Genomic DNA, 22,699 nt, shown 5'->3' on the forward strand with positions numbered 1-22,699 from the left:
CAACTACGAGAACCGGCTTCTGTCACTGACGTCATCGGAGTCAGGCTATGCAGGAGAAGTGCGCCCTCTACGTATCTCTCCAGCGGCTGCTAGAGAGATACGCAAGGAGCGCACTTCTCCAGCGCTACACTGGCTCTGACTGACGGAAGAGCGGGGAGACGGTTCTCGTAGTTGCAGGCAGCGGAGGATGCAGCGTGGGAGCGATCCGTGCGTATGGGGCTGGAGGAAGCCCCAGGTATGTATAAAATCTTTTCTTTATTTCATCTCTGGTTCTCTTTAAAGAGGAACTCCAGTGAAAATAATGTAATAAAAAAAGTGCTTAATTTTTACAATAATTATGTATAAATGATTTAGTCAGTGTTTGCCCGTTGTAAAATCTTTTAACCACTTCGTCCACAGGTCAGTAGATATACGTCCTCTGGGACTTCATCTAAGCCACAGGTCAGTAGATATACGTCTTGCAGCAGAAGCAGTGCTGTGCAGGATTGGGCTTGCTCCTGTGCACATTTCTGGCACTATCTGATTCAGGACTAATTGGTGAATGGGAATATAAGTTTCCTGAGCTAATGAGATTTATTTTTACTATTAAAAATACTTGTATTTTCTCATTTCATAGTGAAAAACACACTCTGTAGCATTATTGCAGAATCAAATATCTTCACCATAAATTGTGACAGGAACATAATCTAAATTTTGTGATAAGCAGTAAGAATAGCCAAACAAAATTTGTGTTTTTTATCTACAGTAGCACTTTTTATTTTTAAACTGGAATCGGTAAAACTGAGAAATACATGTTTTTTTCTATTTTTTCTTTGTTTTCTTATTAAAATTCATAGAAAACAAAATTGTTTGAGGGAAAAAATGGCATACAATGAAAGCCTAGTTTGTCTTGAAAAAAAAATATATATTTCATTTCTGTGTCATAAGTAGGGATAAAGTTATTTCTAAATAAAAAGGGACATAGCTAAACTGTCAAAACTGCTCTGGTCAATAAGTTGAAAACAAGGTCTGGATGCGAAGTGGTTAAATCCCTGATTTACATTCTGAAATGTATTACATGGTGACATTTTTACTGTTGGCAGGTGATGTAGCTGCTGCAGGCTTTTTTGGCAGTTGGAAACAGCTGTAAACAGCTATTTCCCACAATGCAGCAAGGTTCACAGACAGGAAACTGCCAGGAATGCCACGGTCCTCAGAGTTTCTTTGTGGGAGGTGTTTCACCACAATATCAGTCATACATCGCCCCCTGATGGTCTGTTTGTGAAAAGGAATAGATTTCTCATGTAAAAGGGGGCATCAACTACTAATTGGGATAAAGTTAAATTCTTGGTTTGAGTTTCTCTTTAAATATCTTTCAAGGGTTGGGAAAAGGATAATGGGGACTGTAATTTCAGTTTTTAAAGTGGAACTGAAATTATATTTAAAAAAAAAATGATTTTCACTTACCTGGGGCTTCTGCCAGCCCCCTGCAGCCTCCCTGTCCCACACCGTCTCTGAAAAATTCTCCGTTCCCCTGCCGCTGCTCTTTTTCAGTTTCTCCATCTTAGAAGTCAACCCTTGCAACGCGCGTGTCCTAGTTCCCGTTCCCCTTGTCGAGAGTGTCCTGGAATGGGAGGGGAACTGGAGCTTGGGCGCGCGGGGCCAGGATCAACTTCTAAGATGGAGAAACTGTAAGTGAGCCGTGGGGGGGGGGGGGGGATCGTTCAGAGACGGCACGGGACAGGGAGGCTGCTGGGGGCTGGCAGAAGCCCCAGGTAAATTATTATTATTATTCTTTTTTTTTTTTTTTTTTTAACCTCACATCTTAGCCAACATGTAGCACACAGAATACCAATTAACGGATCTAGTGCATATTGCTGCAGGTTTCGACATTTTTTTTTTGAAGATTTGTCTATCCCTGCTGTAGACATACCACACATGCAATCCTTCCGATTTAAGTAGTTTCCAATCCTTTCCACACAATTCAAAACTTGTTTTTTTCTTTTTTTAATCTTGGAATTGAACTTTAATAATACATAAATAGCAACAGTAAATTAATCTGAATCAGTTCCAAAATGCAAAAGAGAAAAAAACAAAAAACAAAACAAAAGCAAAGCTGTTATTTTTTAAATTAGGAACAAGTATTACTTGAAGGACCACTATTGCAAAAAGTGTATAATACATATGTACAAACAGATCCAAGCAATGACCCAACACAGCAAAAGGTTTGCTTATCTGGGACAAATGTACATCTTATATGTACGTTATTATTATTTAGTATTTATATAGTGTCAACATCTTCCACAGCACTTTACAGATTACATTGTCTTGTCACTAACTGTCCCTCAAAGGAGCTCACAATCTATTCCCTCCACAGTCATGTGTCATGTTTGTCTAGGGCCAATTATACTGGGAAGAAAATTAACTTATCTGTATGTTTATGAGGTAAGAGACCGGAGTGCCTGGAGGAAACCCACACAGACAAAGGGAGAACATATAAACTCCTTGCAGATAGTACCCTGGCTGGGATTTGAACATAGGACCTGCAAGGCAAGAGTGCTATCCACTACACCATTTTCAATTTTTACGCAATAGTAGTCATTAAAGTGTCTAAGAGAAGTGCCATCTCTAGTGTTCATCATTTATGAAGCACCTTACTTACAGTAGCACCTAAAGGACGGTCATGGAAGACATTTACTAACCTTCTGGGTCATCTCTTATTAACAAGAGGCCATTCCGACAAACAGTTTTCCCCGTGGATGCCTCAATAAAGATCAGCGATGGAATGTTAGAAATTCTGTACTTGTTCCATAGTTTCAACTGGAAGAAAAAGAAAAGCTATTGGTATTTAAAAATACACAATAACTACATTTGCAAAACAAAAATGTAATAACCATTACAACCATAAAATGTAAATGAACTGAAGGATCATAAAAGGAACCTGAGGCGAGAGCGATCTGGAGGCTTCCATGTTTATTTCCTTTGATAGCTATCAATCACCTTTATTGAATGCATCAAAAGACAACACATGTATATTATGACTCCATGTCAATAATAAAAGAAATATGCCTATAGCTGCCTGGCTGACACACTCTCACCGCGGGCACCAGTGCCATATGGCACCAAACATGTTATGACCAGGACTGTGGAGTCAGTTCAAAAATCATCCGACTCTTCAGTTTATGAAACCACCGACTCCTCAACTCCGACTCCTTAGTCTAATTTTTAAAAAGGTTATGTATTTGGTTCAAAAATCATCCGACTCCTTAGTTTATTGAAACCATTGACTCCAGGTACCCAAAATTGCTCAATCTGCACAGCCCTGGTTATGACATCACATGAACCTAATGCCACATGGTACAGCCCCGGTGGTGAGAGCGGAGGCAGCCTGGAATCGCTCTGGTGGAGAGGTGAGACTTTAAAACACTGCACAGGGGCACGGAGGGACACCTTCTTGGAGAGGACACTGGCCACGGGGTCTGTCAGGTACATAGTTTGTTGTGGCCGAGACTTTTCCAACATATCTGAGCAATCCTTTTAACAGATTTTGGACAAAAATCAATCGAAACATAGATCAGGGGAAAACGTTCCAGCACAGATTATCCTCTGATTCCATAATTTTAGGTTATTTGGCTTGCAAAATCGTTTGATGTATGGCCACCTCAATCTAGTCGGACTTGGGTAAAAGTAGTTAGTGTATTTGGGAGAAGCAAAATATACAAAAAATCCCTGCAGGTGCACCACAAACACCAAGCTCAAAGTCTAAATAATTAATCAGGGATATACCAAAGACACGGAAGATCAAAAATTAAAAATTAGTTTTTCTTTTTTATTTGCAAAAAGGTGCCGAAATATGTACACAAATTCTTTAATCACGTAAAAAAGTGCATATAATTGATTGAAAAAAAGGCAACAACATCGATTTGTTTCGGGTTGGTAACCCTTCTTCAGGCCTTTAAATATATAGTGAACATCTGCACAGTTGGAATACAAGGTAGAAACTCATCTGGTCAAATATAAAGCCAGGGCAGACCACCACAAGATCAAACAAAGAGCCGCATGGAGACCGGACATTCACCCTGTTTGGATGTCCGGTCTCCATGCGGCTCTTTGTTTCATCTTGTGGTGGTCTGCCCTGGCTTTATATTTGACCAGATGAGTTTCTACCTTGTATTCTAACTGTGCAGATGTTCACTATATATTTAAAGGCCTGAAGAAGGGTTACCAACCCGAAACAAATCGATGTTGTTGCCTTTTTTTTCAATCAATTATATGCACTTTTTTATGTGATTAAAGAATTTGTGTACATATTTCTGCACTTTTTTGTAAATAAAAAAGAAAAAGTAGTTTTTCAATTTTTGATCTTCCGTGTCTTTGGTATATCCCTGATTAATAATTTGGACTTGGGTAAAAGCACCTAATCTGCATGCTTGTTCAGGGTCTATGGCTAAAAGTGCTATGTAAAACCAAATTTTGCATTCTGTTTTTAGTTTCTGCATAGCATTTTAAGTAAAGAGGCTTTTTAGTCCTTTTTAGCTCCTTACACACTCCTAGGAGTTCTGGTTCACCATTAGCTTCCTGGGCAATCTGTAACTCTGGCTAAAACTATAATCAAGAGGACAGCCAGACAACTTGCATTGTTTAAAAAGGAAATAATTATGCCAACCTCCATATCCCTCTCACGTCAGGTTAACTTTAAGTTTTTCAATATAATTATCTATATTATGGAAAGCCAAATGAAACCCAAAATTGGACAAGGCGAATTCTGAAAATACACATACCGATTAGTGCATATTATATTACCTTTAGAACTGGATTTTTCACATTTGAAATTCCCTTGTGTAGCTGTACATACCTGACGCTGTGCACCTACCCATACATACTTAGGACTAGTTCACACCAAGAGCGCTTTTCAAAGAGCCTGCACTGTGAAAAGCGCTTGGCTACTGTAACCCTATGGACCCTTTTCCACTGGCTGCGATCCGCTTCAAAAAGCAGATTGCAGACGTTTTGCTGATCGCTAGAGCACCATACAAACCCTCTTGATGATCTATTCAAAAAAGGTAAAACATTCTTGTGGGAAAGGGGTATCAGCTGCTGATTGGAATGAACTCCAAACCTTGGTTACAGTTCCTGTTTAATCAGTACAAGATACAGTCCAAGCATTTCAGTGTCTCAGAGAGCACAAACCCTATACTTTGCATTGTGTATATTTATCCCTCCATACCGCTTTTGCTGCCCATAATTGCTACACTTCTCTAGGCTCCTCTCTGCATCACCAACATACACATGCAAAACATTCACTGTTAACAGGAGCTGCACATTATGAAAAATACAAGTTTTCCAATAAGCAATTATGGTATTCTTTTATACATAAATAAGGTGGAAAGATTTACACTTCCACCACAAGAGTGTAGTGCAGCCACTAATCAGCTTCTGCCACCAGAGCTTCAGGAAACGAGAATTACTGTGGACAGACCGGATCTTCAAACAGGCTATACTGGATCTGCAAACATATCAACCATTAACCTTCTGAACTGGGCAACACTACAGGGTTGTGGCTGTACAGTTGTGTCACTAGCCTGCAGGCTAGTTCTGTGTTCTGTTACTATGCAGGACAGCAGCCAGCAGTGTGGGAGAGAAGTCACGTGGCAGAGAACAATGCTCTCGGCCGTAGCTGAGCCGAAGTGATCAGCCAGGCTGATCGCTGAGCCAGCAGTTGAGAGGGGTGGAGGCTGCTGTACACATACACACAGCCGAGCTGTGTGTATGGGGCTTTAGATTAGCCATGTGCAGATCCAGTTCAGCCCCCCTGGAATTTCCATTAATTGTAGAAAAAAAACTACTTTGCTGAATTCAATTTCATAGCTCTATTTACCACCAACAGGCAGATATCAATGTACTGATACTGCCAACTACAGGCAGACCTCAATTGACATGCAGATAACGCCACAGGGGCATAGCAACCTACCGGACAACCAACCTGTCAGAAATTATCTATTGAGCCATCTACCTGCCAAAAAAAAAAAAAGCTCATGGTGTATTCCCAGCATAAGAACAATTGACTCCCTCCCCTTGCCACGCATGGCCAGTTACATTCATCTTGCATCCACCTAATTTTTAAGAAAATTATATGTCAATAGCAAATGTACTAATCAGAATTAACAGGAAAATAATTTGATTGGTCCAATTCCAAGCTTCATAACATTTTCACAAAATTTGCATGCAAGCTGAAATAATCATTCACCATTCTAGTCATGATGGTGACTTTTGCTTTCTGTGTAGGCGGAGTGCAATCAGCCAATTCTTCTTGCAGAAGATATTTTCCAAATAGAACTGAACCATCTCTGGATAAGGACTTCGCATTTCCCCCAGGGTATCGCTCTTTGACAAAATGTTTTAAAAAAAAAAAAAAAAAAACCACAATGATTTGTCAACACTGATAGGGGATGTTATGGGCATGTAGATATGGATACTTTCACTTAGGAAAATGAATATTCAATTTTTTTCCATGCAAGCTTTGCAGCACAGATGTTCATGTCATACAAATCAGTACTGAGGATAATGAGCTAAGTATATCCCAGGTGGCAAGTAAGCAGCTGCTGACTAGTCAGAGGTGACCTCTACTAAAGTGTTGATTACTATCTGGCATGTTTATTAAACCATAGTTCACTAAAAGAGCATGTGACTAAATGCTGTCAAAATGCAACATTCAGCACAAAGCTCTGGAAAATACATTCACTATAATTACAAACACCAAGGACCTGCTGCTACACGTACAGGTGGTTTACAAGACCTTTTTATACACATTACCCAAGCAGCAATTCTTAGTCTGCCTCAACCTACACAGAAGAATGCTGAAGCACAGACAGGCCTGGAAAGAACAGCTACAATCTATGCATAGTTCACATAGTCTAGAGACCACACCCAATAAACTAAAATTGAATACCAACTAGCACCATCTAACAGACAACCTACCTTCACAGCAACAGACCACTTATGGCCATACGTTGAAAAATCGGACAAAAATATAAAGTGAGAGGATGTGCAGGTAAACTAGAGTGTCAGAAGCAAACCCACGCAAAGATGAAGAGAATAAACAAACTCTGAATGTAGTGTTCTGGCCTTGATTTGAACATTGGACACTGTTGTTGCAAGATGAGAATGCTAGTCCCATCATCACCATGATTCCCTAACTAACTTGAACAACTGACACCTGCATGAGTTCAAGAAACTCCGACCAAAAATTGAACATTATCCCAATCAGTAGCTGATACCCCCTTTTACATGAGAAATCTATTCCTTTTCACAAACAGACCATCAGGGGGCGCTGTATGACTGATATTGTGGTGAAACCCCTCCCACAAAGAAATGAGTACGTACTCTTAGCAGTTTACTGTCTGTGAACCTTGCTGCATTGTGGGAAATAGCGGTTTACAGCTGTTTCCAACTGCCAAAACAGCAAGCAGGAGCTACATCACTTGCCAGCAGTAAAAATGTTACCATGTGATAAATGTCAGAATATAAATCAGGGATTTTAGGAGATTTTACAATGGGCAAACACTGACTAAATCATTTATACATAATTATTGTAAAAATGAAGCACTTTTTTTTATTATTATTATTCTCACTAGAGTTCCTCTTTAACCCCCTTGCCGTTCCAATTCTGTCGGCAAGGGGGCGGCGCAGCACTTTTTTTTAATTCATGTAGCTAGCCTAGCTACATGATAGCCGCTGACAAGCGGCATCCTCCTATATACTAGCAGGAAATCCCGTTTAGAACGGGATTTCCTGCTCGGCTTCCCCTGTCGCCATGGCGACGGGGCGGGCTGACGTCACCGACGTCATGGACATCGGGACGTCAGAGGGAATCCCGATCCACCCCTCAGCGCTGCCTGGCACTGATTAGCGAGGCTGCCTAATGGGTCTGAGGGGGGCGGCGCGGCGGCTAGCGGCGAATCGGCGGCTAGCGGCGACGATCGGGATATGCACGCAGCTAGCAAAGTGCTAGAAAAGTGCAATAAAAAAAAATTGTGAAAGTCGCCCCGGCGGGGCCGGAGAAATCCTCCTGCGCAGGTTTCCCAGAGCTGAGCTCGGGATAACCGGCAAGGAGGTTAAACTAGACTCTTTGCTGTCTAGAGTAATATTTGGTGACATTTTCGTATTTTCTTTGATGTACCATAACCTTGATAAAAGAGCACCTTTCCAGAAATACATGGCTGCTTGGTTATTTATTTTTTGCACTATTCAGCAAAGGTATAGAGACATCTTAAAGAAAACCTGAACTCAAAATTAAAAGTCAAAATAAACATACACAAGTCATACACACCTCCCATGTAGTCCACTCCTCAATCTATTTTTCCTCTCCTGCGTACTGTTTGTCCACCGTGATCAATGGAATTCTCTGTCCTCCATTTTGAAAATGGCTATTACCCCATAACAGCTTCCTGGTCAGCACACTGTTAAACTGTAACATCGCCCACTTGAGCCATAGGGAAACATGGACACATCAGTTCTCCTCTCAGCTGTAACTGACAGCAGCTGATTTATAACTGACAGCAACTGATATATTTCAGTTCTGACAAAATATTGTCAGAACTTGAAGGGATTATTGTCAGAAGAAAATGGTGAGCTTCTGAGAGGAACTGATGGCAAGGTAACTATGTAATGTTCATTTAAAGGGATACTATAGGGGGGTCGGGGGAAAAGGAGTTGAACTTACCCGGAGCTTCTAATGGTTCCCCGCAGACATCCTGTGCCTGCGCAGCCACTTACCAATGCTCCGGCCCCGCCTCTAGTTCTCTTCTGGAATTTCAGACTTTAAAGTCTGAAAACCACTGCGCCTGCGTTGCCGTGTCCTCGATCTCGCTGATGTCACCAGGTGCATACTGCGCAGGCCCAGTATGGTCTGTGTCTGCGCAGTACGCTCCTGGTGACATCAGCGGGATTGAGGACACGGCAACGCAGGCGCAGTGGTTTTCAGACTTTAAAGTCTGAAATTCCAGAAGTGAACCGGAGGCGGGGCTGGAGCATCGGTGAGTGGCTGCGCAGGCACAGGATGTCTGTGGGGGACCGTTAGAAGCCCCGGGGAAGTACAACTCATTTTCCCCTGACCCCCCTACAGTATCCCTTTAAAGTTACTTCATGTGTTTATTTTAAATAATTTTACTCAGTACAGGTTCTCTTTAAGAGTATACAAGAGGAGAGAGAACCGAGAGCCCAATATGGTGTAGTAGGTTTTGGCAATTGGTAAATGTAAAAGAGTAAAAATTATACTCACAAACCAGGGTTACCTCCAGGCAACCACTGTATAAGCAGGTGAGGAATTTGACCTGTCCCCACTCAGGATTAAAAAGTCGCTCTCTGTAGATAAGGAAAGAAGGGGTATCCCCCTCCACCAAGGGTGGATATAAAGTGCAAACTAAGTAGAACAGAGGCGCCAACAGGATAAAAACAGTAATTAAAATGTTAAAAAATTCGCTGAGGAGGCTATGGTGGCTCCGCCCCCTCCAAGCAAACACAGAAAACTGTGTAATATAATCAGAATAAATTTATTGGTACACTCCAGGGTATAGATACACAACGCGTTTCGCGGGTATGAGCCCGCTTCTTCAGGTAGTAGAAGTAGGAGTACACAGCAATCTGTCAGCAACACACCTGGCGCCAAAGTCTTTGGCGCCAGGTGTGTTGCTGACAGATTGCTGTGTACTCCTACTTCTACTACCTGAAGAAGCGGGCTCATACCCGCGAAACGCGTTGTGTATCTATACCCTGGAGTGTACCAATAAATTTATTCTGATTATATTACACAGTTTTCTGTGTTTGCTTGGAGGGGGCGGAGCCACCATAGCCTCCTCAGCGAATTTTTTAACATTTTAATTACTGTTTTTATCCTGTTGGCGCCTCTGTTCTACTTAGTTTGCAGGTTCTCTTTAAGGTCACACACACACACACACACACACACACACACACACACACACACACACACACACACACACACACACACACTAGGATAAAGTTGTAGGAAGCTAGAACTGTACCGATATGTCACTCTGGTATACCAGGCACAAGTCTACCTCCATTAACAAAAAGAGCAAAGAATTAGATTTAAAGTCTTCTTTACTTTTTGCAAAGTTCCAGTTCAACCACCACTTATTCTGATCATCAAAGCACATTGAGGTAGGGATCACACTTGGGCCAACCCATGTTAATCAATGGGCTGGCTCACATTAGTGCGACTCCAGCATGCGGGAAACAAAATTTGCTGCATGCGCTACTTTGAAACACATCGCATCCAATTTCTATTGCCGGCAGTCTGCCGCTATCAGCAGCAGACTGTTGAATAAAACTCATCTATAGTGAGTTGAAACTCATCTCCAGTTGAGTGTGGCAGATTCATGGTAAGCTGAAGGTCAATGCTCCTACATTGACTCTATAAACAGAAGCACTCATTCAAGTTGAGCCTTCCCATTTATAGAGCAGCAAAAATATGCCCTGAGCAAGTTTTCTTTAGCTAGGACAACTGCAAATGATATTTTAGCTTAATGAGCAATTTTCAAATGCAAAGTCCAACCCCACCCCCCACCCAAAAGTTCTTCTATAGATGGCTGGTGTAAAGTACCGGGAAATAGGAAAAGGCATCAAAGAATATTTAGCTCTTCCTGAAGTAATGAGGAAGGATCCAAAATTTCAGAAAAGCCATGTTCTATCCCTGCAAAGAGCTCCAGTGTTTTGCTGCCAGGAAGAATGCATCTGATAGCTTGCTCAGCCAAAGCTAACACAGATGTAGAATCCATTTGACAATACTCATGCTGGGCCCTGTACAGCTCTCAGAGACATGAAAAGTCCAATTTGCCTGGCAGATTATCCTTCAAAGTGCTTTACATGTCAAAAAAACACTGAACTTTACCAATTACAAGGACACATAACACAGAGTAGCCAGTACAGTCTTATCTGTGCCCAGCTTGCCAACTCAGCCATGTTTTTTTTCAAAGTCACTGAGCTTTTAAAAGGGTTCAACATAGTCCAGCACATAAGTAATGTGTGAATTTGGGTGTGAATATGGATGTGAAGAGGTATGGTACTATCTTTGACCATGACTTTCTAAAACACAATATAGAAATAATAATAATAATAATACTAAACCATGGTGCCAACAAAACACTGTGGATTGCTTCTAATGAGAGTAGTTTAGAGCTTTTAACATGCAAACTAGAGTACACAAATAAGCCAAACGCCTATGTTTGTAATATCCTGCTTTAAAATGGACCAATCAAAACTGAAAATTTGGGGGTCTCGCTGTCAATCTTCAAAGTAGTAATGCACAGAGAAGCCAAGTAAAATAACACATTTAAACCTATATAGTACAGTGGGCAGGATTATGTAAATAATTATTTTGAAAGCCTATGCATAAACTGCACATCCAGAAGCACTGGGTGTTTTCCATAGTTGCAGACTAATCCAACATTCATACAGCTGTTTAGGCTATTCATCCGTCATCTGTGCAAGGTATGAGTTTCCTTTGATATGAATGTAAGAATCCAGGGACAGTGTTACAAAATCACTAGGTAGCTGATGGCTTTACTGAAGAGGGACTAAGGAACCAACAATAAACAAACTGCTAAGAACTACTGACACCTAAACTAGTTTGATGGTTGTTATTAACCATGTAATGACAGAGCAGAGGATTTGTTACATTATCATTATTCACTCTGCAACAAGTGATGTTTGTTTACATTAAATAATACAGAACAATCAGTTAAAGGGCAGGGGAGTCTCAGTCATTCCTTACCCTGTAATTATTAATAAGTAGTGGCTACAGGAGAAAACTGCTATGAGTGGCAAAAGCAAGATGTTACTCATATCTATAAGCAAACTCTTCAGTAATGTTGATGTATAATAAATGTACCTCATCACTGGGATGTGGAAAAGCTTCTTATAAGATGACACAGACAATCTTTTTGTACATTCATAAATGGGCTACTGAATGGGATTAGAGACAAAGAACTTAACAAATGAACTTTACTTGAATGCCACTTTGTAACAACTTTTTCATATGTACAGTATGCATTTCTCTCTTTTTTTTTCTCCTTGAGGCAAGTAACAATTTCATTAGAGAGAAAACCCAGCTCTGAGCTGGGCCTAAAAGGTGCCCATTAATGGTACAATATTTTACTCAGATGTGATTATTCGATCAGATTTGTGGGATGGTAAGTAATCAGAAAGTCAGTTATCGATTTTTCCCATAAACTGGTCAATTAGGATGCTTTCCCACTTCTGATATGATCGTAAAATGCAACATTCCAATTGACAAAGAACTGTATTCCAATCAACCATAGAATCATTCCACGCCCATTTTCTCCACATACCATGTGGTATTTTTCTGTACGATTCGATCTTAACAAATGATCGTTTTTGAGGAAAATATCGTACTGTTAATGGACACCTGTTAGGAGACATCAAAGCTCTGAATAGTACATGTATGAAAATGCACAAAAACATCAATTCAAAGTAGTTCCCAAGTTTACCATGTCTTTGTAGTTGTAATTTACCATGTTTTACTAAAGTTTACTACAATTACCCACTTAGGATCAGTTCACATTTGTTTAAAAAATTTATCCGTGGCTCTGTTTTGGGGCCCGGACCAAAACCGGAGCCACGGATACCAATGTTAAAAATAGCAGCAGCCTTCACTCAATTAAAAAAAAAAAAAAACGTATCCGTGGGCGATCCGGGGGATCCAGGTTGAAAAACTGAGGGTCCGGACTTGTTGGGACTTCACTGAACCCGGATGGGACTTCACGAAGCCTGGATGCATGGAGGGATAGTGGCAGGCAATGCAAAAATGGATCTCCCTCTACACACACAGACAGAGATCCGGATTGCCTACTGCCTGCTCCTCCTCTCAAGGTGTTTAGGCTAGAGGGGAAGCAGCTAGGACGGGGGGCTGCGGGCACAGCGGCAGGGAGGGGAGTTGCCCCCCTCCCTCACCTGGGTCCCTGTCCCCCTCCAGCTAGTTGCGAAAATGTTACTGTATGCAGCGATCGGGGAAGATTACCTTCTAGTGTGGACCGAGCCTTAGGAGATATCAGTAGAAAATAATCTGTTCATGTGAACATTTAACTTGCAGGCCACATCACTTGAATGACAAGAGAAAGCATATCACTAAACCAGGTCTGGGACAACTGCCAGGTCACTACTCTTGGTATCAGGAAAGTTTGGTAAGGTTTTAGTTAACATAGGCAGAATACAACCAGCTCTGACTTGTGGATATGCAAGGTGGATACATATTATTTAAAAATGCAAAAACAGCAGAACTGAAATTAACTCTGTTAAATTTAAATCTTAACAGATTACCAGGCTATCACCCATTCACTGGTAGTGGACCTCTCATCCAAACTTGAATGCGTCACCAAATGGAAATGCTAAGGAGAAGCCAGAAAATGAAGCCTCCTGGCTGAGGTATTTCTCCACTCAGAACTTGGAGAATGCATAGATGTTCCTAGGGAAAACACATTGTTCTCAGTATGGAAAGCCTCACTGCGTCACCACCTACTGACATCAATGTGGTTTATTTATAAGTTACAATTAAACCACACAGTATACAGCAACAGTCATGGACATCTCATACCAACACTGCATATCTGAAATGATTTGCCAGACTGGTGGTAATCTTTTACACATTAATAGTTAATAGAAATTCTCAATGTATTTACAAATCTTCTTCATACAAATATGGTTTTCTATTGCAATAGAGTAGAATTTAGAGAAGAATTAAAAAATCTTTCTTGTTTATCGTGTTGTCTATATCAAGCGGGGTTGCTGCTCAAGAGGAATTATAATCTGATATAAAGAGGAGCTGCAAGAATACATTAAACAAGTTAAGAGAGGGAACTGCCACTTCTGCATGCACGCAGAAGAGCTGACTGGCGCAACTGAGCCAGATTACTGGGGGCTGATTGCGGCCCAATGGAGGCACTCGGGAGGATGGCAAGGGATGCATCGGTGCTCATGGGGCTGGAGGAAGCCCCAGGACAGTATAAAATCTTTTTATTTTGCCATCTCAGGTTTACTTTAAGCAGCTCCATCATCTCCTCTCAGACTGAAATTTACCTATGTGCAGCATATATCGCACCAGCAGAATCGCAATATTTTATTCCCAATTGCTACCAAATCCTACAAATGAAGGCTACCCACTTCCAAACCATGGGAAAAATACTAATCTACGCTGATCTAAATGCCAAAACAGGTGTGGAAAGACTACCTCACCTAAGATGGTAATTTGCATATACATTGAAACCTTGGTTTTCAAGCTTAATTCTTTCCGGAAACATGCTTGAATGCCAAAGCACTCTTATATCAAAGCGAATTTCCCCATAAGGATTAATGTAAACTCAGATGATTTGTTCCACAATCCAAAAACAGAAAAATATAACAAAGTAATAAAAATGTAAAAGACTCACTATAACTAACAGAGTTATTCTTATCTAGTGGTTCTCCCCAAACGTTTTATTTTGTTTATGTGACTTTAACAAGGAACTTATCCAATGACAGTTGCTTTTGTCAACTTTTGAGGATTTCATGGAAATGTGACATTGTATAGTCCCTATGCTCAGAATAAGTACAGTTAAGTACAATCCTGCAGCCTCAAAGAGAGAAGAACCATCGGCTCATTTGTGTTGATGTGACACGTGTAAACACTTTTTTGCACGTATATTAAGACGTTGCTTGTATATAAAGTAAAAATTTCACAAACATTTTTGCTTGTATTTAAAATCTCTCTCCAACCAAGTTACTTTCAATCCAAGGTTTTACTGTATCTGGACCCAAGACCCAGTGCCCTAAAACATACAGAAGGATAGAAACAACTATGAATGCACAGTCAATGGCCTCGATTCATAAAAATGTGTTCGGTGAAGTAAATCAGTGCGGGGAAACTCCGCGCTCGCTATTTCTGACTTCTGGATGGGCATTCATAAAATGTTGCCAGTTGCGATAGCAGAGCGGAGATTTCCCGCTGTAGGCAGGCGGTAGGCTGTCGGGAGCCTTGCGGAAACACAGGAGCTGGCTGAGTTCCTCAGTACACTGCTCTCTCTGCTGCTGCTTGGGAGGTCTGTCCCATTCACTGCACTGTATTCCGCACGCTTCTCGCCACATCTGAGGTAGCGGTATTTCCCGTCTGCATACCGCTTCCTCTAATCTTTATGAATTGACATTTTGTTACTTTTGTTAAGATAATCACCGCACAAGGCGGCGATTTATCGTTCTTCTCAGGAATGTCGGCTTTTCATTCGGAAAAAGCCTTTATGAATATAAATTTTGCTATGTGGTCGGTAAAGTGAGCTGTTTTCAGCATTTCCGCATGCGGGAATGCTTTATGAATCGAGGCCAATATGTATGGGAAACCACTGCTGAATCACTGCAGAGGTCTAGGACTTCACATTCTTAACCACCCTGGCGGTATTGACGAGCTCAGCTCGTCCAGAAAAAAATTTGCTGAAAGCGGTATTGACGAGCTGAGCTTGTCAATACCGCCAGGGAGATTTCTTGTTTCTCTGCCCCGCCGGCTGCACTTTTCCCTCATCAGAGGGATTCCCTAGGATGGCTGGATGCCTGTCAGCACGCTGTGGGTAGCGATCTGTGCTACCCACAGCATACAGAACTAGCATCCAGCCACCCTGGGAATCCCTGTGCAGCCGGCGGGGCAGAGAATGTGTGGGGCTGTGCAGGGATTCCCCTTCTTTGCCGGCGGGTGGCTGGTGCGGGGATCCTCTCTGTGCGGGGGGGCGGGGATCCCCGTACTGTGCATGCGGGGTGACCCTTTTGTGTGTGCGGGGGGGGGGGGGGGGGGGGCGGGTATCCCCTTCTATGGGGCTGGTCTTGGCCGGTCGGGGACACCCCCTTCTGTGCGGGGGGGGGGGGTGTCCCCTTCTATGCGGGCTGTGGGTGGCCTCTCCCTCCTCTTCCCCCATCCCTCCCTCCCGATCCCCCGTGCCCCCCCCCATCCCGTGTCTCCCCCGTCAGAAGCCCTGCTTTACTCACCTGAGGTCTTTCTCCTGCGCCGGCCGCGATGGACACCCTCCTCCTCCATCGCCGAAGTCCCGGTCTGTGTAATTACAGTCACCAAGCCGCGTAATGTAATTACAGAGAACACGATGGAGGAGGAGGCGTGCCGCTTCCGCCGCAGGAGAAAGCCCTCAGGTGAGTAGATCAGGGCTTCTGACAGGGGGGAGACACGGGATGGGGGGGGGGCACGGGGGATAGGGAGGGAGGGATGGGGGAAGAGGAGGGGGAGGCCACCTACAGCCCACATAGATTGGGACACCCACCTTCCCCCCACCACAGAAGGGGGTGTCCCCGACCGACCACGGCTAGCCCCCATAGAAGGGGATACCCGCCCCCCCCCCCCCCGCACACACAGAAGGGCCACCCGCATGCACAGTATGGGGATTCCCCCCTCCCACAGAGGGGATCCCCGCCGGCCGTTACCAGCCAGCACAGAAGGGGAGCCCCCCCACAGAAGGGACACCCGGCAACAGCATCGGGGGCAATGGGGGGGGGGGGGGCAGAGGCACCTGCAAACCTGGCTCCCTATACATATGACTCCCTAGACCTGGCTGCACATATGTCTCCTATACACCTGGCTGCACATCTGTCTCCTATACACCTGGCTGCACATCTGTCTCCCTATATACCTGGCAAACATCTTGCTCCCTATATACCTGGCAAAACATCTGGCTAACTATTCCTGGCTAATACATCTGACTAACTATACCTGGCTGCACATCTGGCTAACTATACCTGGCTGCACATCTGGCTAACTACACCTGGCTAATACATCTGAGTCTTATACTCACCATTGGCATGCTGATCCCTCGTCGCGTACCACTGATAGCTTCCCCAGTGCCTTCTTTCATGTCCCTTGGCGGATTTTGCTTCTCCCTTGGCGATCACATGTCCCCCGTCGATCGGCGTTAATGGCACCAGTGTCACACAGCATCATCAAAATCTCACAGCAAACATTTTTTTTGAAATTGAATTCAATACAATAACCTGTATTGAATTCAATATAAAAAAAAATGATTGCAAAAAAAAAAAAAAAATTGGCTGAAAATTATTGGAAATTAATTGAACCACTTTTTGCACGGAAATCCTGGGGCTACAGGACTTACGAGGCGAAACGTGGAAAAAAAATTAATCACTTGCCTCATCTTTTAAGGCACGGACAACGCCGTCTGCGCCCTCCGTGCCGATCCGCCGGGTCCCTCCGCTCATTAGCCCCCCGGGACGGCTGCCGACCCCACGGCCCGGGTCGGGCTCTCTCGCCTCTCCTAAGATTGCCGCATCCTTTGCCTGCGGCTGCGCAGTCCGCATAGCTGCGAGTGCGGCTGCGCAGCTCTAGGGCCAACACCCCGGATCCACGCTACGTACCCCCATACTTCTCCCAACCCCCATAATGTAGAAAAATGCCAGGGAACCCTTGCAGGGTACTCAAGGAACCCTGGGGTTCCAGGGAACCCTGGTTGAGAATGCCTGTTCTAAGCGATCAGAAAAACACTGTCCCACCTCAAACCACCGGTAAAGGTCTGGTCTTTGACTGTGTCCTCACCCCAATCCCACTCTACAGCAGTGGAGTATGGGGCCCCATCACCTACCCAAATCAATCAAAATGGGAATCTAGCCGAACAGAAATATTCCACCTAGAATTCTGAAAACACCTCCTCCATGTCCACAGGAGTACCTCAAACATTCCCTTCTGAGCTGAGCTGGGTAGATTCCGATTACTGCTTGAGATACAGAAGAAAGTGCTTCACTATTGGGCCCGCCTACAGAGCAATGGCCCTGACTCATCACACTACAAAGCTATGTTGCACAATGAAGGACAAAGAAGTGCTCTGAAAGAAATGGTCAGCTATATGCTCCCCCCAAACCCAGATCCACGGGTCCTATCAAGAGCCCAGATAAAGCCCACCACAGACCACAGCAAAGAGGACTATGTAGATAAATGGAGGAGTGAAATAAAACCGTCACAAAAGCTAACCATACACCAGTCCCTACAGTAAGATTTAACAGGTATAGGGCCATTTTATATTCTCTAACAATTAAGAGAGGCAAATCCTGAGTGTCCACAGACAGTGAGTGCTCACAACTTTGAAACAGAGTCTGGGAGACACAGGCAGATGTACAAACCCTGGAAGAATAGACATTGCCAATACTGAGCAGAAGACCCTTGAGGATGAGAATCAATTCCTGTTGCACTGCCCAAAATATACTGCAACCACAGAACCCTTCTTTATGAAATTGATGGAACTATTTCCAGACTTTTCCACATTAGTGGATGATAGAAAACGCTACATTTTACTAGGAGAAGAGGAATCCACAGTGACAATCACTGCACACTATGTCACAGCACGATACAGACTGAGAGGAGCATAACGAACTGTAAACCTAAAAATGTCCAGGAATGCTTATCTGTTGTACCCCTAAGCCACTCCCTTTCATGTCCCCCATTTCCCCTTACTTTGGCAATAAATGTATGAATCTTTGGTCATGCCAATAAAGATATTTTTGATTTGATTTATATGTACCCTTGTTTATAACATCTGTTTTGTTCATATGTACACAAACACTGGTTCGCACGACAGCTGGGGCCCCAGTCTCTCTCGCTGGTTGGGGCCCCCAAACCACCATGCAATACCCAGAGGGAAGCGCTGGTGGGCCCTGGACCTCTCACCCCCAGGGAATTCACCCCCACTGCTAACTGCAAAACACACAATTTGCTCACTTCCAGCTAAAGCACTTTGCTACCTTTATTTGGTCAGTAGGGGCCAGCCAGCCAATCAGGTGTACTGTCATACACCCTTTGACAGCCGTACCAAATCTAGCAGGAACCACAGGTGTTTATTGCTGTTTTGTATCCCAATGACAAGGTTTTCTCACTTTATATGGTGTCACTGATATAAAGCCAGGGGAATCCCTTCAACAGTGCCACAGATGCCAATAAAAATGTTAAAGAAATTCTAGCCCTTTTGTACTCGATACAGAACTTAAAAATGTTATGGTGGAAGCACCACACTAAGTTAGTAGGGATACATCAGTACTTAGATACAGTATTGCATTGCACACTGCAGATATTAACTTCTGTCTGCCGATTTATAAAAAATGTGTTTACATTTATAGTGAAATTTAAGAATATAAGCTTGGCATATAATGAGCCTTTCTGTTCATGCCTGACCCTAGCATCACACACTTGGTTTTGCCTGACACAATAAGGGCCTGTTTCCACTTCAGCTGGTATGCGTCTCAGATATGCACACCGACACTTGCTGCGATGCAAGAATGAATCCGAATCCCTCTAGCCATGCATGGCTATAGGGATTAGCATGTGTGGCCCTGATATTTTTTGCTGCATGCCATGTGTCTTTTTCCCTGTGTGTGAATCAGAGGACAGCCTACCAATTTCAATAGGCTGTGTTTCGCCCTCCGAATTTGCATGAGGGGGAATGCAGCGAAATGCCCCTGGTGGAAACAAGCACAAGCCTTAAAGAGACACTGCAGCGAATAAAAAATTATCATATAATGAATTGGTTGTGTAGTATGGATAATTACTAGAACATTAGTAGCAAATAAAATATTCTCATATTTTAATTTTCAGTTTTCAGGGGTTTTTTTTTTTTTACAACATTGCATCATTCTCTAATATTTGCCGTTTACACACTACTCAGCAATCTAAATGATTTTACAGAGCAGGTCAGTGAACTTTTGAACTGTTCTCTGCAGCAAAAAAAAAAAAAAAAACAATACAGTGTCAGACACTTGAGATAATAGGCTTCAAAAGACAGAGCTCTCTGCGATTTTGAAAATCGTGGAGCTCACTAGAGTTTCTTAACTCTTCCTGTACTGGAAACAATATTAGACTTACGTCTCTGCTCCTAATTACATCGTTATTTCGGTTGAAAAAAAGACATACGTCCATCGAGTTCAACCAGTACCAGTAATGTTTTAATTCTTAGCTGTACTACACATACAAATTATATCATAAATTTTTTTCACTTCAGTGTCTCTTTAACCCCTTAATTATGCGTATTGCCAATCTCCAATGGTCCTCCAGTTATGTAAAGCTGCGTACTCACCGCTCGACGGGTCCTCTTCTTGTTGGCAGGTTAGGCACTAGGTCACGCGACGTACACACCAGCGCGAGCGAGACTTCCACCGATCGCTGTACTTTTCGCTGTGTCGTTGAGGATCTTAAAGATCTGATCTGCTGTGTCGGTCTTCTGTCATCGCGCTACACTATGCGACGTTCACAATCGTGCGCCTGTACCCACCTCATGACATCATGTAAAAATCGCCGGTGGTCGGGAAAATTGCTACCAGGTGGGTACATAGCTTTAGAGCCCATACACACCTGCAACCTCCTGAGTCAACGGTTTGTGACGGTCTTTTTCAAAGCATGTAGAGCCGTCCCCCAACATCTGCTGATAGCTAGTAAGTGATAGGCATGCAAGAAAACCATGCCCAATCCCTACTGTGATTACCTGCCTCAGGCACCAACAACTCAATTCCATTCATCCCTCACCCCACAGAACAGTAAACAATGCTTGTTAAATAGTCATGATGTGTGCTTGTAAGGGAAATTTTCACCGTAAAATGTTCACAAACAATTATTTTGAGTATCCTTGGTTACAAACATGAACAGACCTTTAAATAAAGGTATCCTCTTCTTAGTTTTATTATAGCAACTGATCTCACAATGCTTTTTCCTTGCATAAAATATGCTTTGAAGCCTTGCTTACAGTGGCTCTTCTGCTACTGAAAACACTGAGTAATTCTGGAGTGAGATAAATGCATGTTCTTCACACCACCTGTTCCGTTAGGTTGGACCAGCTGTTTCATTCAGGCATCTTTATGTGTTTAAACATAGCTCTTTTGGTCCATGCAGAAGTAATGTTAATATCCCGATTCTATCCGTTATCTTCCTATATATAGTTAAACATATTATGCTAGACTGAAACTTTCCAGATTCCTAAAACACTAACCTAATCGTAACTTCACTCATCACACTAACCTTCCCTGACTCCTGAAATACTTAAAGGACAGCTGAAACAATACCAGTTGCCTGGCTGTCCTGCTGATCCTCTACCTCTAATATGTTTAGCCATAGACCCTGAACAAGCATGCAGCAGATCAGATGTTTCTGACATTATTGTTAGATCTGACAAGATTAGCTGCATGTTTGTTTCTGGTGTTTTTCAGACACTACTGCAACCAAATAGATCAGCAGGGCTGCCAGGCATCGGATATTGTTTAAAAGGAACTAAATATGGCAGCCTCCATATCCCTCACCTCAGTTGTCTTTTAACCACTTCCCGACCGCCGTATATACAATTGGCGGCCGGGAAGTGGACGCCGCAAGGATCGCCGTATTGACAATTGGCGGCGGTCCTTGTATGGGCATGGGCGGAGCGATCGCGTCATCCGTGACGCGATCCTCCGCCTCCGCCTGGCGCCGCTCACCCGCCGGCCATACGGAAGCGCCGGCGGGATGTTAACCCGACGATCGCCGCATACAAAGTGTATAATACACTTTGTAATGTTTACAAAGTGTATTATACAGGCTGCCTCCTGCCCTGGTGGTCCCAATGTCCGAGGGACCACCAGGGCAGGCTGCAGCCACCCTAGTCTGCACCAAGCACACTGATTTTCCCCCCCCCCCTGCCCCAGATCGCCCACAGCACCCATCAGACCCCCCCCCTGCCCATCCCCCAGACCCCTGTTTGCACCCAATCACCCCCCTAATCACCCATCAATCACTCCCTGTCACTATCTGTCGACGCTATTTTTTTTTATCCCCCCCTGCCCCCCGCTCCCTCCTGATCAGCCCCCCACCCCTCAGATTCTCCCCAGACCCCCCCCCCATGTACTGTATGCATCTATCCCCCCTGATCACCTGTCAATCACCTGTCCATCACCTGTCAATCACCCATCAATCACCCGTCAATCACCCCCTGTCACTGCCACCCATCAATCAGCCCCTAACCTGCCCCTTGCGGGCAATCTGATCACCCCCCCACACCAATAGATCGCCCGCAGATCCGACATCAGATCACCTCCCAAATCCATTGTTTACATCTATTCTCTCCTCTAAACACCCACTAATTACCCATCAATCACCCATCAATCGCCCCCTATCACCAGCTGTCACTTTTACCTATCAGATCAGACCCTAATCTGCCCCTTGCGGGCACCCAATCACCCGCCCACACGCTCAGATTGCCCTCTGACCCCCCCTTATCAATTCACCAGTGCATTAATTACATCTGTTCTTCCCTGTAATAACCCACTGATCACCTGTCAATCACCTGCCAATCACCTATCACCCATCAATCACCCCCTGTCACTGCCACCCATCAATCAGCCCCTAACCTGCCCCTTGCGGGCAATCTGATCACCCACCCACACCATTAGATCGCCCGCAAACCCGCCGTCAGATTACCTCCCAAATGTATTGTTTACATCTGTTATCTTCTCTAAACACCCACTAAATACCCATCAATCACCCATCAATCACCCCCTATCACCAACCGTCACTGTTACCTATCAGATCAGACCCTAATCTGCCCCTTGCGGGCACCCAATCACCCGCACACACGCTCAGATTGCCCTCAGATCCCCCCCCCCCCCCTTATAAATTCGCCAGTGCATTAATTACATCTGGCCT

At 43.7% G+C, this 22,699-nt stretch overlaps 1 protein-coding gene across 1 annotated transcript in view; it reads right to left on the reverse strand.

The window, feature by feature from the left end:
- Positions 1 to 22,699, reverse strand: part of NXN (nucleoredoxin) — a 186,433-nt gene that overhangs the window by 75,494 nt on the left and 88,240 nt on the right. Inside the window, exon 2 of the mRNA XM_068268609.1 lies at positions 2,682 to 2,799. Coding sequence (XP_068124710.1) covers positions 2,682 to 2,799 — 118 coding nt within the window. The remainder of the gene's footprint in view (positions 1 to 2,681; positions 2,800 to 22,699) is intronic.

This window comes from Hyperolius riggenbachi, chromosome 2 (assembly GCF_040937935.1).
Source record: "Hyperolius riggenbachi isolate aHypRig1 chromosome 2, aHypRig1.pri, whole genome shotgun sequence".
Taxonomy (NCBI): domain Eukaryota; kingdom Metazoa; phylum Chordata; class Amphibia; order Anura; family Hyperoliidae; genus Hyperolius; species Hyperolius riggenbachi.